Raw genomic sequence first — 14,245 nt, 5'->3', positions numbered from 1 at the left:
TGTTCAATTTTTTTTTTGAATTTTAAATTGTGAAGCAAACTTAAGTTCTTGCCTGCCTACCGCCTATTTTTTGCATTTTGTGTGCAAAGTTTAGACATTTCAAGATTCAGATAACGCAACCTGAAAAATAAAAATTTAATTTAATTAAAAAACCCCCCGATAAATGGACGGAACTAGTGACCATTTACAGACAATATAGTCTGTATGGTGCAATTAACTATCGATCAACTATCAGAATCGTGTAGAAAATGATATCAACTACCCGAAAAGTAGTTTTCCAACTTATATTTCCACGGAGTACAAAAAACACTTTTTCATTTTAGGGCCCAATCAGGCATAGGCAGGCAAGCAATAATTATTGACCCAATATTTTCTCATATTTAAAATTTAAAAATCCTCCTTAAAATAAAAAATTTCAGATGCAAATAATAACAATATTCCAAATGATTTATGGAGTGCCCTCGTTCTGTCTCATGTGTTTTTTCTTCATCTTAATTTTTATAGATAGAAATAATTTAAGTAATCCATTTTATCGACTTGTACAAATCGATATTTTTGTGGTAAGTTAAGTGATTCCCCGTTTGAGTGCTAAAAAGATTTTTTGGAATTTTTGGAATTTTGCACTGTGACGTAAAAATATATGAAGAAAACATTTCTTAAGAAAACAAATTTTCAGAACATAACTTGCTACATCAACACTTGGATGTCAATTCGCTTGGAGAATTTTGAAATTGGGATGCTCATTTTGATTTTTATCCAAAAAAATATCCCCGGATTTTTGACAGTGTCTAAGCTTTGTATTGGATTGTAAGAAAACATTTAAAAAAATTAATAGGAGGCCGAAGCCAGTTGAAAGATTTCATTCACAGAAAGGGAGCCTTCAGAAATTCCTAGTGCGAACTTTCTGGGGTGGTTTTAAATTTATGACTTTAACTTTTTGCCAACGTTTGAGCTGAAAAAAGTACTGTTTATTTTTCAAATTTGCATTACTTATCGTGTTTTACAAACGTGAAATTTTAATTTTCTTTGAATCTAATTACACGGAAACAAATTGCAGTTGATATCCTAGATTAAACAGTTTTAAAATTGAATTTTCAGATACTTCCACATGCAAAACATTACGGGATTATCACTAGTAGTGTACAGATTCACATCAGTGCATTTTATAAACTCGGAGAAGGTACAATTTTCAAAAGTTCAAAATTTAAAACTTCTAATGTTTCAGCATTGGGGTCGATATTACCTTCTTGTGCCAATATTTGGATTTGTGTATTCATTTTTAGTAATTTCTCCATGGTGGATTTTCGGAAACTTCATGGCAAAAGTTGACCTTGTAGATGGAAAGCTTCATACTACAGTGAATCCAGTTCGTGAAACATTTAAATTTCCAAATCTCAAAACACAATCAAGTGTTCAGAAATCCCTATTCATGCATTCCACCATCAACTATCTATTCTCATTATTCTATTTTCTACTAATAATTTTAGTTGGGGTCTGGACAACAATAACTCTACAATCACGAGGGAAAAAGAGTGGATCTATTAGGAATCAGCATTTCGTACAGAAGTTGACAAAAGTTATTGTATGTAATAGTGTTTTAATGTCTGGAAATTTGTTGTTACTGGTGAGAAGAAGATTTTTCTGTAAATTAGCATACTGAATTCGTGTTGTAGGTAGTATTAAGCGTGTTTTACATTTTATTTCCAATGCAATCGGCAGTTTCAAAATTTAAATGGATTGTGATCACTTTCACGTCAGATATGGTATGTTTTCAATATGTTTGTTTTTGCCGAGGTACCTGCCTATCACCTATTCTGGGGGAGCAACTCTTTCTCTTCTTATTTTATTATAGACAGTCTGCATGACAATCCTACGTACAATCCTGCAATTTTCCCATTTCAATGTATAATTTTTCAGGTGACCCTTGCAATGCCTTACCTATTACTTGCATTTGATTCAAATATCCGCAGAATTCTCCGAATTGAAAAAAGGAAACATTTATTTTTGGATGGTGTTAGGCTGAGAACTGTTACACATCAAGCTGAAACTTGATCCACCTTAAACTTTGTTTTTTTTTCAGATTTTTCAGACTTCCAAAAAAAACTAAAAAAAAAACTGCAAACTTTTTATAACTTTTCTATAGCTGATTTATTTTGTTTCAAAAAATGTATCTTTCTGACTGAATTCTTTAAAATACGTAGTTAGGGGTCTAAAAATTTTCAAAACACTTGTGACTAAGCTTACCAGTCTTTGCTGATATTCTGGAATACTGAAGTTTTAAAAAATTGCCGGTCCAAAATATTGTTTTCTGCCCATGAACCTGCCTAGGCAAGTGGCCTTGCCGTTATTCAGGCGACTAGGTTGTAGGCAAGCACGTAATCATATGTCTTTCATAGTTATTATATTTAAAAAATGTGAATTGTTAATATACATTTTGCGTTTGTTCTTACTATTAACATTTATTTTTGTCAGATGTATGTTAATCCTAATTTGATAACATGAAAATTCAAGATATTCATACCACTGTTAAAAAAAAATAGTCTTGCTTCACTCGGTTTTCTTCTGTGGGTCAGAATCTATCAGTGATTATAAGTGACTAAGCTCAACTTTCATGTATACATCTTGCCTGCCTACGTGCCTCCCTTATGCCTAATTACTTGGCTTTTTATCTTTGAAAACGTTTGTTTTGGGAAATTGGAGCATAGTTAACTAAATGCGTTTTTCCTTTTTTTTTCTGGCTGCAAAATTGAAGGTTTTTTTCGATTTTTGATTACTTGATTTATGTCCAGAGAAAAACTTAAATTTTGTTCCGGAAAAGAAAAACTTGATTAAAACCGCAAGACATTTCTACGTCACATGTTTATGTTTTTTGAGACCTCTTATCCAGAAAAAATCGAATTTTTAATTTTTAATATATCTCTGAAACTAAAATAATTGCTTGAATTTAGAATATTGATCTGTTAAAATGCTTAGCAGGTGATTTTCTTGCCCTTACCTTTTACTGAAAGCTTGCGTCATTTTGTTGGAAGTTTTGAAGTTAACTTCAGTACTAATGGAAATTTCCCTTTCGATGTTACGAATACTATTTCTGATCGTTTTTAGTTATTACTTAAGAGCAGGTGAAATTCTTATTGAGTACACGTGTAGGTTAGACCAACTCAATATCACAAAGTTCAAAAATATTATTACATTCTAAATAAAAACTTTTTTTAAAGCTGATATGCACAGTTTTTATAGTTTTGAACAAAAAAACCTTGCAAACGGTTTTTAATTTCAATTTTGAATTATCTTTTCAGGTTGTTGGACACTTCTTACATTTTCGGATAATATTCAGATCTTGAAAAATTCCGAGCGTTTTCAGTCCTCTCCGAACTTGAAACTGCTAAAGTTTCGAAGTTTTATTGAATCCTTCTGGTAGCTTCGGAGACTTTCTAGCAGCTTTTTAGATTATACAAAATTTCTGAAACTTTGTGAATATTTTAAATATTTTAGAGTACTCCAGGTCGTTCTTAAAAAAACCTACTTATTTTTCCAAAGTTATTTCTGATTCCAAAGATTTTCAAGTTGTTCCTCGTCTTTTCAAAAATCCCAAATCTTTCAGTCGAACTTCCTACCATTTCCTAGAACTTTCCAGAAATTTCAACAGTTTCTCAGAAGTTGGGTCTTAGTTTGAAACCATTTGAAGATGGGCCCACGGTTGTGTATAATTTTAAACGCAACTTATTTTATTTTTAGAGTGTTAGATCAAAAAATTATATAGAATGAAAATTGTTTTACAATAGTTTGGAACTTGCACTTAGCTATGAAAATGTTGGTTTTATGTGTTGATGTGGAAGTGGAAGTGTAGGTTACCAAAAGGTATAATTTGCAAAGAGTTTTTGAATCCAAAAAGTTTTCATGTACTCAACACATGATAAATATTAAAACTACAGTTTTGCCTGAAGATGCGATGTTACATAGTTTCTGATTGTCTTAATGAAGATTTTGTGACTAAAAAACCAAAACACATAAAACAAGTCAGTTCTCATTAAGAGGCGGAGTATTTGTTCATTTTTGTTCATTTTCTCATGCTGGCTCACCCGAGCACATTCATTGTTTTTTACTCATTTTTGTTCTCCAAAATGTTTCACACGCAATAGGCCAAAATAAAAATGTGTAGATGGCAATTCCTATTTCGCAAGTTACATGTTATTTGGGCTGATCAATTTTAACTTTTTTGAAAATTAGTTTCCAAAAATAACTGTGCATAGTAAATAGCTTCTGACAACGGCTCATCAAAAGATTGTTTCTGTTTAATTTTTCGGCACTGCTGATATCAGGGTTCGGATGCAACATAATATGCAACATAATATTTTAGGCTTTTATGTCTATTCTGATACTGGAATTTTAACAACATGTTATAGCACCTAGCTACCGAAATATAAACTTTATCTCGAGAATCGGGAAGCTGAAGTTTTTCAGTTTAGTCTAGCATTTTTTATTTTCTTTTTTTCTGACAGCTCTCATATTTTCTAGTTCAATTCTTTAAGTTTTACTATAAATATTATGAACTTTCAGATGCAAGCAATTACAATATTCCAAATGATTTATGGAATTCCATCATTATGCCTAATGTGTTTCTTTTTTTGTTTGCCATTTGTTGATCGGAAGAATTTAAGCAATCCATTTTATAGACTTGTTCAAATTGATATTTTTGTCGTAAGTTCACTGGAAACGTTTTGAAAACAAATCATTTGCTCCCTTTCACGGAGTATCATCTGCGTCAGTATGAGTACTTATTTTCAGTTTGCAAAATTTGCAAAACATTTTCTCTCATTTGGAATACGGTAGCCTCTGCTTTTCCATTATCAGACCTCCCGATATATCCTGAATTTCTGATTTTCCCACGAGGTCCTGACGCTAATGGTTTTTGGTTTAATGACTCAAAATTTCCATATAGGAAGAAAATGTTTCAGGGAAAAAGTTCGTAACATTCTAGTCATTTACATTTTCCAAAATCACCTGATATATTGAAAATATCAGATTGAAAAGAGTTCAGGAGTTTGTGAAAAGTTGGAAACTGATCTATTCTTTGAGGCACAAAATGTTCAACAGAGTTCAACAAAGTTTAATTTTCTAGAACCACAATATTGAAGTGTGTTTGGGGAAAGTGGCTAGAGAAGATACTGAAAAATGTAGTACATGTTTCCAAACTTACTCTGGTATTGACAAATGAATAACTACACTGAAATTTTTAAAATAAAAATCCCTCGCAAGAAATTGGTAATTTAATTTCAAGTGCCAAATTTGAAAAATTTCGGTTCCTTTCTTTAAAATATTGTTTTGCGTGTTTAAAGCTATACAATTTAAAAAAACAAATATGTATAAAATTCAGGAAAAACACGAAATTTAGGTCGATTAGCAAAATTATTATAGTTTTTTTGGCACTTTTTAATCTATAAATTTAAATAATGCCACTATCAGGTTTCGTTTTTTTGAAAAACTCCAATTTAGGAAATAATGTTTCCAATAGTTTCAGACTTTATTCAAACGATAAACTTCCAGAATATTACATGTTACATCAATAGTTGGTTAGCTATCCGCTTGGAATACTTCGAAATCGGACGAACTTTCCTTATTTTTCTAGAATCTTCTCTTCCAGGATGCCTCACACTGTCAAAGCTTTTTGTTTCATTGTAAGATATATATCATATTTTAAAAAAATATTATTATTATTCATTTTCAGATACTTCCACTTGCAAAATGTTACGGGATTATTTCTAGTTATTTATCGCTTCACATCAGTTTACTCAATAAATTCTGAAAAGGTATGCAGACTGGAAATTCTACTCTAATACTTTATACTCTAATAATATTTTGCGATTAATTTTCAGGTATGGAATCGCTGGTATTTTTTAGTTCCAGTTCTCGGACTGTTATATTCTTTTATTATTATTTCCCCATGGTGGCTTTTTCAAAATTATGTTACTAGAGTTAGAATTATTGATGGGAAACTTATTAAAATAGTTAATCAGGTTTTTTTCAGTGAATAAAATAACATTTCCTAATATCTGGTAATTTCAGAGAGCACTTTTAACTCAAGCATCTATAAATCCATATTTCTCTGCATTTTATTTTCTTTTAATTATATTAATTGGTGTTTGGACTACTGTACTCTTAGAGAACAGATGGAAAAAGAGTCATTCGAGAAGACATAATCACTTTATTAAAAAATTAACACGTGTCATATTTTGTAACAGTTTTTTGATGTCTGGAAATTTATTGCTTTTGGTATTCAACAGATTTCAGGTTTAAAATATTTTTAGTTGGTTTTCAGATTGCCACCAGTGTGATGTACGTTATTTGCCCTTTTCGAACAGTTATTATGAAAATACAAACAATTGCTGTAACATTTACATCGGATATGGTAGGTTATACCAACATCAATTTAATCTGCCCGCAAAGTAAATTCGACCCTCTCCAGCTGATTGGTCGATTCAAGCGGGAAGTTGAATCTGGATATTGTGTGTATTCAGTTGAAGCTTGCTTAGGTTTAAGATTTCAAAAATTTTAAAATATTTTCCACCGCCAGAACAGAAAAACAAGGAGAATGTCAAAGAATAAGTCTTGAACTTTCTTTATTAAGTTCGCTTGTTGGAGTTCTTTTTTTTTCAGGTAACTCTAGCCATGCCGTACATCCTTCTGGCATTTGACTCGAACATGCGAAGAATTCTGAGAATTGAAAAATCAAAAGGTTACGACAGCAGAACAGCATCCAATTATGCAGAAAACTAATATTATTTGTATTAAGTCTCCCATTTTAAAATTTAGTGATCTTCGATCTATATGATTAACAGAAATGATATCACTCACTCAATCATTTTGTCATTTTTCCCCTTCCTTTTTTCTGTTCTAACCCATATCACAATCTTACCAAGTTCGGCGAGATGACCAAGAGAAAAAAGATCGAATCCAATTTTCTTATTTTCTTCATCATTTGATAGTTTTTCCAACTGTTTTTGTTTCGATTACCTCTTCGATTTTTCTATTTACTTTGAATGAAAAGATCAATTTATTTTAAGTTGGAAAAACCTGTTCACATGCGACACTTTTCCGTTGTTTTTACCTATTTTTTCTTCCTTTTGTTTTTTATGATTATTTTTCTAAGTTCAGGTCATTCAATGTGGCCTTTGTTTTTATTGGGTATTATTGGAGTGGTTTCTGCTGGAATTCCAGGCACAAATGGAGATATTCGTCAGCCAAATTTTCAGAAAGAGCTCATGGATGAAGCCAAGGTATGTAGCAGTTTGAGCAGTTTTAAAAGTGAGGAAGTGATTCTGCCTTTCGCTTTTATTTTTTCTCTCATCCTTCGTTCGCCCGGAAAATGCCTCCAAAAGAGAAATAAAATTAAATAGAAAATTAAAAAAAAGGAGAATTCAACTGCAACGAAATACATTGAAATTAAACATTGAAATTGAAATTTTAGAAAAAAGTTTTGAATAAATTATTCAACAGCTACTTTGTCAGTGTGATGTTGAAAATTTTTTGTTTTCATCAGTTTCACAATACATACAAACAGTTTAATTATAGAAACTCTTCTGAAGAAAGTTTCTTAAAAAATGACTGAATGAAGTTTGTAACTGAGAGATTTTCAGGTATATCTCTTCAAATTCGGTTACATGATTCCTGAACCACACCAAAATGTAAAAACAATTCAAGAGCCAAGTGAAAAACAGACAAAAGATGCTCTTATGTAAGTACTAATTGTAAATGTAACTTTTTTGAAAAAGTTGTTTAGTCGCTTCCAATCTGCATTCCTCTATTATTCATCAGGAGATGTTGATGTTCCAACTCAAGCAAAAATGAACGAATGGAGATGTGCTAATAATGATATGGATAAGGGACAACCAATTCCACGTGAGAATAACAGATTTAAAATATTTTAGTAGGTAAATTCAATGAAGCGCGAGACGCCTCGATGGTTCCGCATTTCTTATAGTGTCAAAATCTGATGGAGGTAGCACCTAGAAGGTGTCGGCTACAAAACATTTTATTTGAATTCTATACTCTACGAGGGCTCCTCTAGTTCTTTTTAATTCACAGCTTAATTTCAGCAGCTTCGAAAAAAGAGTTATGGACGAAGAAATCACTGACCTACAAAGTGGTAAACACTCCAAATACTCTTTCTCAAGCACAAATAAGGTTAGCTAAAAATTTGAAAAAACAAATCCTAAAAATATTTCAGATCTGCCGCCCATGAAGCATTTGAACAATGGACCAGAGCCAGTGGTTTCAAATTTGTGGAAACAACTGGAGCAACCCCAGATATAACAATCACCTTCTACGATGTCCCACAAAGCAATTTGAGAAGTAGATTTTCCTTATATAATTCTATATATTTTATACTGTAATTTCAGTTGCTGGAAGTGCATCAAAACCAGTGAACAGTCATATCATTCTTGATAAAAATCAGGAATGGGCATACAAGTCACAAGCCCCAATGGGAATCTCTCTTTATCATACGCTTCTTCACGAAATTGGACACATTTTGGGTTTGCCACACACTTTTTATAGAGGGTAAGTGGTTATAATGACAGACATTTAAATTTTTGTAGCAAATCTGATATGATTTTTGTTGCATAGAAATTTTCAAAATAAGCCCAAATGTTTACCTACTCCCAAATACCCTAAAAATATACAAACTCTACAAAGAAATTCTACAAGCTTCGTAAATTGTGAAAAAAAAGCACCTAAACAATTTATAACTTAACAACATCTTGAATTTAATTTTAGAAATTCAATGCGAAGCTTAGTTTAGTTTAATATAAACAATATAAAAGTTTAATATAAAAAAGTTTAATATAAATAGTTTAATATAAAATAAAAAAGTTTAGTTTAATAATAATTTAGTAAAATAAAGTTTAGTTTACAAAAAGAAAAATTTTTCAGATCTATCATGCACCCAATTTTCAAGCCAGTCCTCCTCCCCCACGGTACAGTTGACACAGTTCCAAATGTTGATCGTCTAGCGATTCGAAAGATTTATGGTGAGTCATCATATCATCTGGTTATTGAGTCACAATATATTATATCCGACAAGATCTACTAAAAAGTGTAATGGGTTCTAGTGACCAACTTTTTGTAAAATATAGATTCAAATCCTTATTGCCTAGTTCTTTGAAAAATTTTTAAAATAAAGTGTTTTGTCCAATCTTTCCTACGTCAACCGCCGCCGAAATTTTGCGGTTTTTTGTGACCATCTTGTGAAGAACAGCTGCACATCTCAACTCTTCCCTTTATTCCTTCTCTTTTCACTTTCATTTCAATTTGCCAAGACTTTTGCTCTCAGTCTTAGGAGCTTGAAATGAACTTCAATTTATCTTCTGTTCTTCTTATTTTTTCATATGTTCTCTGTGCTATAGCCGGTCCACCGGGTATTGAGGTTGATACGGATACTGCTGAAGATAATTCAGTTGGAAATGAAGGTTTGTTGATAGGGTTCAAGATTTTTAAATTCAAACTTCTGAAGTAATAAACAATAAAACTAAAAAAATGACTTCCAAAATTTTTAAAGTAACCACGTGGTAATTCAAATATTGCCCAGCTATTTCTAGTTTTCGGGGATTAAGGTGCTTAAGGCGCTTTAAAAATCTCTAAACATCTGTGCTCCACATGTGCTCCTGCTGCGAATAATTTTTTTTAAAATCACATATTGAAAAATTACAACATAATACATTTTTTTAAATGAAAATACACTGAATTTTGAATACTTTGTAAAATATTTCAAATATCTTTGACCGGAAGCATGTGATGTGCACCCAGATGTACCCTGAGAAATCAACAATCTTTTCTCATATTTCAGGACTTTCATCCGTCGATCATTCAACTCCGTCGTCAGATGTTGATCGTTCAAAATGCCCAAAGCATCTTGACTCTGTTGTTGCTAGTGTGTTTTATTTTTTTATTTGTTTTCGAGTGAATATTGAAATGAAATTCTGTGAAACAGTGTGAATGTTTCAGTAAACGACCAAGAATGGCTCTTCTTCCGTTCCAACAAAGTGTACAAACTCAACAATCGAAAGTTCGTTGACTCGGGTCGCCCAATTCAACAAGTGTTCCCACGTGGCCCACAATTTGTCAACGCCACTGTGTCATCTGGACCATTGACTCTTTTGTTCGTGGAACGAACTATTTATGGATATGAATACGATGGAGTGCAGTTTACGTAAGTACACTTTTTATTGTCAATTTATTCATGAAAAACCTGTGCATTTTAAAAGGAAACATATTTAATTTGAAAAATGACCTTTTAAATAGGTTTCTACGTGAAATTAAGAGGTACCGGAGCATTCTGATATGTAAAAAAAAGTCGATCTAAAATTAAAAAGGATACGGTTTGTATACATATCTCACTATTTTCGCGGCTCTTAATATACAAAACTTTTTTTTCTAAACTTGTGAAGTATTTTCAGGGAAGCTCCAAATTATCCAAAAGAACTTCACGATCGTGTTCTCTTCTACCCACAGGGAGCATTCCCACTGAATAATGGGAGTGTCATTCTTTTGTCGGTATGTTTTTTTATTTCGTTTTAGTTTTCAGGTTATACAACCACAAAAAAAAGTATTTTTTCTTTAAGATTGTAATAATTATTGCTCATTGAGGCTACTTATCAAAAACTCAATAACATCCGTCTACTTACAGGGTAACGTGTTTGCTACCTACAATGTGCAACAGAATGCTCCATCATTCTTGAACGACAAAAATCGATATTTCCCAAATTTGCCAGAAGATATCAAAAGTGGAATTGAAAAGACTCAAGGGTTCACTGATGCATATTATATGTTTGATGAGGCTACGGTAACCGTTTTAAACTTTAAATTTAGACAATGGAGAAATTTAGGTCTCCGACTACGATATGAACTCAAAGCAGGTTCTCCAGTTGCAAAACATTCCAGACTTTTTGAAATGTACTTAATGATAATTTCCATGTATAAATTGAATATGTTGTCCCATGTACTACTAATAAATGAAAAATGTTTTTATTTACATTGAATGTTAAATGCTATGCTTCGCAATTATTCGAAAAACATTGAAATTAACTACCTATTTCCGGAAGAATGCCCGTCAGCGGAAGATACCTTATTCAGTGTTCTTCTCAAAATCTGAAATCGATGTTCATGCCTTCGAGGTAACCCAGATTCAGCAGTGGCGAATATGGTAGGATCTGGACTTGAAACAACTTGAGAAATAGATGCAACTTCTAGTCCTGGGTGCTCTTCCGGTACATTAGGTAAATCATCATCAATGTCCAGGTCACATTCCGAACCAACATCACTAATTGTGTTCAGCTCGTTTTCAGAGGGAAACATGAGTTCTTCGGCGATATTTTCAAATACAAATTCGAATTTCGTAGATTTGACACCATCACTTTTGGTCTTCTTTGCCGCCACTGAAATTGGAACATTGAAAATAAAGTGAAATTTCCGGGAAAGAGACTTGTTGTTTTGAACCGATTTTTTGTACTATATATTATTGATATTTTTGATCAACATAAATTCAAAAATCTACAACTCACTGAAAACGGGACCAATGTTTTCCGAATTGTGACGTCGGTAGAAAATAAAAATAAAAACGAGTAGAAAAGTTGAGCACAGTTGAATAATGTAAAGGCATCTATCTTGAATGACCGATGAAATAAGGAAATTATAAAGAAGATTTGATATGTAGAATATTCGAATAAAGTGGTCAAGCATGATTTTAAACACGATGGATATGTAGATAAATGTTTTGCCAACCGAATTGTAAATACCACATTTGATCAGAGCTAATGATTTGTCGAGGTACAATATCACTGCAATAATTTTAAATGAGGTAGGCACATACATAAGGTAGGAATAAGGTAGCCATTTAAGTCGGTAGGTAGGAGGGTATTTACGCAGGCAGACATGGGTACGCAAATTAGCAGGCAGGCAACCAAGAGGTTGTAGGCGGCCGCGAGGTAGGTTCGTGGCCAAAAGCAAGGCTGCCACAGGGCCACACAAAGTAGGTTTTTATTATTAGACGTGTAGGCATGAGTTAGGTAGGCAGTTCAGTTAGGCATATAGGCATAAGGTAGGCGCGTAAGCATATGCACGAGATATGCACGTAAACAGACATGAGGTATGTATCTACGTAGGCATAAAACATTCTTGAGATAGGCGCACGTACCAGGCAGGCACAAGTTAGGAACGCAAAGAAATGAATACATAGTTTAGGCAAGTTGGTAGGCATGCGGCGAATCTGTCTCTCAATGTTTTTCATAACTCAACAAACTTACTAGAAATTGCATGTAATGTCATTATTGTGGTCAGATAGCACATCAAATTCTGAACGAAAACATTGTTTTCTTCGTGTGTTTCAAATTTTAGACAAACCTCGACAACAATCAGCAACACCATAGCAACAATAACTGAAACCAGATTAAGCACACAGAATTGAGTTATTACTTTGGTCGGCAGCATAAAGTCTGCGTAGAAAATCGAATAAATCATGAAATTGGACATGATGACGTAGAATATTTCAATTGCAGATATTATTTGCAAATTTAAATGTTCAGAGAATATTGAAAAACGCTCAACTCCTTCAAACATCAAATAGTCCATTAGAAATTTTGCCTGAAACTCTTGATTGAAATTCAGAGCAACTGAAGTAAAATTTGAAAAAAATACAAACCGTAACAAACATCGATACAATTACAGGTCGAGCATACAGTCTTCTGTGAAATATTACAATTATAACTCTCACAAATAGAAGTATCAAAGTGAAAATGGGGCACCAATTCGAGTAAAGTATATCGTTCAATGAGCCCGTAGATGCTGTTGACAGATTTTGAAGCATTTTCTCTGCAAGTAAATTCGAATATGAAAAAAAAATTTGTTAAGTTATGTTAAAAGAGATACATTTTTTACTACTTGGGTTTTATTTTCAATAAAAGAAATAATAATTTCAAATTCTGAAATCTCAACCAAAAACAACTCGGAGATAATTTTTCAAAAAATAAAAGGGACATGATGTTAAAATTTATGAAAGTTTAAAAATCTGATGATATTGCAGTTGCCGAGATTTAAATAGCTTGGTATTTTAATCAAAATAGTGTATCAAAAATTAACAAAAGTAAAAAAAAGGTGTTGTAAAACAATTAAAAGGTTTCTTTGCTAGTTTCTCCATATGTTTGCTTTTTACTTGTTTATACGAAAAAAAAATCTAAAAGTTTGAAAGTCTGAGAATAACCTTAAATGAGTTGAAAGAGAAAACAATCCGTGCTCTTGTGCTTTTTGAAAAACAAACGTTACAATGGAACGATTGTCAGTAGTACGTTGCCTACCAAAAAACTTAAAGAATGGAAAGAAAAATGTTTTTTTTCTAATTGTGATCTTAGGCTTTCTTACGGAAAGAGAGGGCTTAATGAGATTTTTTTCGTTGAAAAACAAGAAAACTTTATGGTAAAATGTTATGTTTTCTTCAAACATTCGGTGTTTTGAAGGAAATTGGAATATTGTACGGAGGCATGTGACTACTGTATTGACACTTAGAAACAATACATATATTGTACATCCTGTCTAGCCAAAGGAAAGTAGTACACAAATCAAATGGGAATATTAGGTAACGATCTACGAGAAAAACACAAATATGTATGAACATTATTGACTCAAATTTCATTGGAGTTTTAGTATAAAATGACGTTTATTTAAGGAGATGTTGAAAATTTTGAACGAAACGATTAACACTCTCTTTTGGCTTGAAAAAGATGGAGAGAAAGAAACCGGTGATTATTGAGAGCGAGATACACATACACCACACCACCGCCCAAATTCGTAGAGCACCAAATGTTCACCTGCCGTTGTTTTTTTGGAATCAGAATTAGAAAATTTATGGCAACGTAGACCGATACTTGGTTTTCTGGAAAACTCGAGTTGCTAATGGAATTTGCTATAAAAAGTTTTGGTGATGTAACAAAGTTTTCAAAACTGTAAACTTTTACGGATTTCTGCAATTTTTTTCGAAATGCAAAAGTTATTGACCATATTAAAGGCGGAGTAGCAACTGTCGGGGGTTTTTTTTTCAATTTTAAAAGTTATAAAATGTTTAGTAATCAGAATATCTAGGAAAAACTTTTTCATCTTCCAAATTTTTCAAATTTTTTTTAAAACTTGCCTCTCAATATCGCGAGAAAAAAAGAAAGGGATGAAATGAATTCGAATTACTGCGTGCAGTTACTGTAAAATG

General features: G+C 32.4%; 4 protein-coding genes across 5 annotated transcripts; 3 read left to right on the top strand and 1 right to left on the bottom strand.

The window, feature by feature from the left end:
* The first annotated feature begins 413 nt into the window (after positions 1–413).
* On the top strand, positions 414–2,099 carry srg-55 (Serpentine receptor class gamma). Its single transcript, NM_074278.4, has 7 exons — positions 414–560; positions 677–807; positions 1,099–1,180; positions 1,226–1,366; positions 1,418–1,624; positions 1,674–1,763; positions 1,918–2,099. The coding sequence occupies exons 1-7, from the start codon at positions 420–422 to the stop codon at positions 2,050–2,052; spliced, it is 927 nt and encodes a 308-aa protein (NP_506679.3). The 5' UTR covers positions 414–419; the 3' UTR covers positions 2,053–2,099.
* Positions 2,100–4,557: 2,458 nt separating this feature from the next.
* Positions 4,558–6,774, top strand: srg-54 (Serpentine receptor class gamma; the record flags this gene model as incomplete). The annotated part of the gene is made up of 7 exons (NM_001359792.1): positions 4,558–4,698; positions 5,545–5,675; positions 5,726–5,807; positions 5,874–6,014; positions 6,064–6,270; positions 6,317–6,406; positions 6,655–6,774. 7 exons carry the CDS (start codon positions 4,558–4,560, stop codon positions 6,772–6,774), a joined length of 912 nt encoding a protein of 303 aa, NP_001346698.1.
* Positions 6,775–7,152: 378 nt separating this feature from the next.
* On the top strand, positions 7,153–11,027 carry zmp-4. Of its 2 annotated transcripts, NM_074277.7 has the most exons (12): positions 7,153–7,274; positions 7,635–7,732; positions 7,778–7,896; positions 8,094–8,181; positions 8,225–8,349; positions 8,397–8,556; positions 8,929–9,026; positions 9,842–9,925; positions 10,000–10,204; positions 10,452–10,548; positions 10,682–10,837; positions 10,881–11,027. In NM_074277.7, exons 1-12 carry the CDS (start codon positions 7,161–7,163, stop codon positions 10,953–10,955), a joined length of 1,419 nt encoding a protein of 472 aa, NP_506678.2. In that variant the 5' UTR covers positions 7,153–7,160; the 3' UTR covers positions 10,956–11,027. The 2 variants fall into 2 exon arrangements, with proteins under 2 accessions (NP_506678.2, NP_001355447.1); NM_001368476.2 differs by lacking the exons at positions 7,153–7,274; positions 7,635–7,732; positions 7,778–7,896; ... (2 more) ...; positions 8,397–8,556; positions 8,929–9,026 and adding an exon at positions 9,260–9,464.
* A 17-nt stretch (positions 11,028–11,044) lies between these two features.
* Positions 11,045–12,863, bottom strand: H12D21.11 (uncharacterized protein). The gene is made up of 5 exons (NM_001028835.2): positions 12,692–12,863; positions 12,394–12,633; positions 12,297–12,345; positions 11,556–11,831; positions 11,045–11,429 (listed from the first exon to the last, which is right to left on the bottom strand). The coding sequence occupies exons 1-5, from the start codon at positions 12,854–12,856 to the stop codon at positions 11,080–11,082; spliced, it is 1,080 nt and encodes a 359-aa protein (NP_001024006.1). The 5' UTR covers positions 12,857–12,863; the 3' UTR covers positions 11,045–11,079.
* Positions 12,864–14,245: the final 1,382 nt, after the last annotated feature.

The sequence above is a fragment of the Caenorhabditis elegans genome, chromosome V, assembly GCF_000002985.6.
Source record: "Caenorhabditis elegans chromosome V".
Taxonomy (NCBI): Eukaryota; Metazoa; Nematoda; class Chromadorea; order Rhabditida; family Rhabditidae; genus Caenorhabditis; species Caenorhabditis elegans.
The sequence above is the reverse complement of the archived record's forward strand: the minus strand, read 5'-3'. Positions and strand labels throughout refer to the sequence as shown.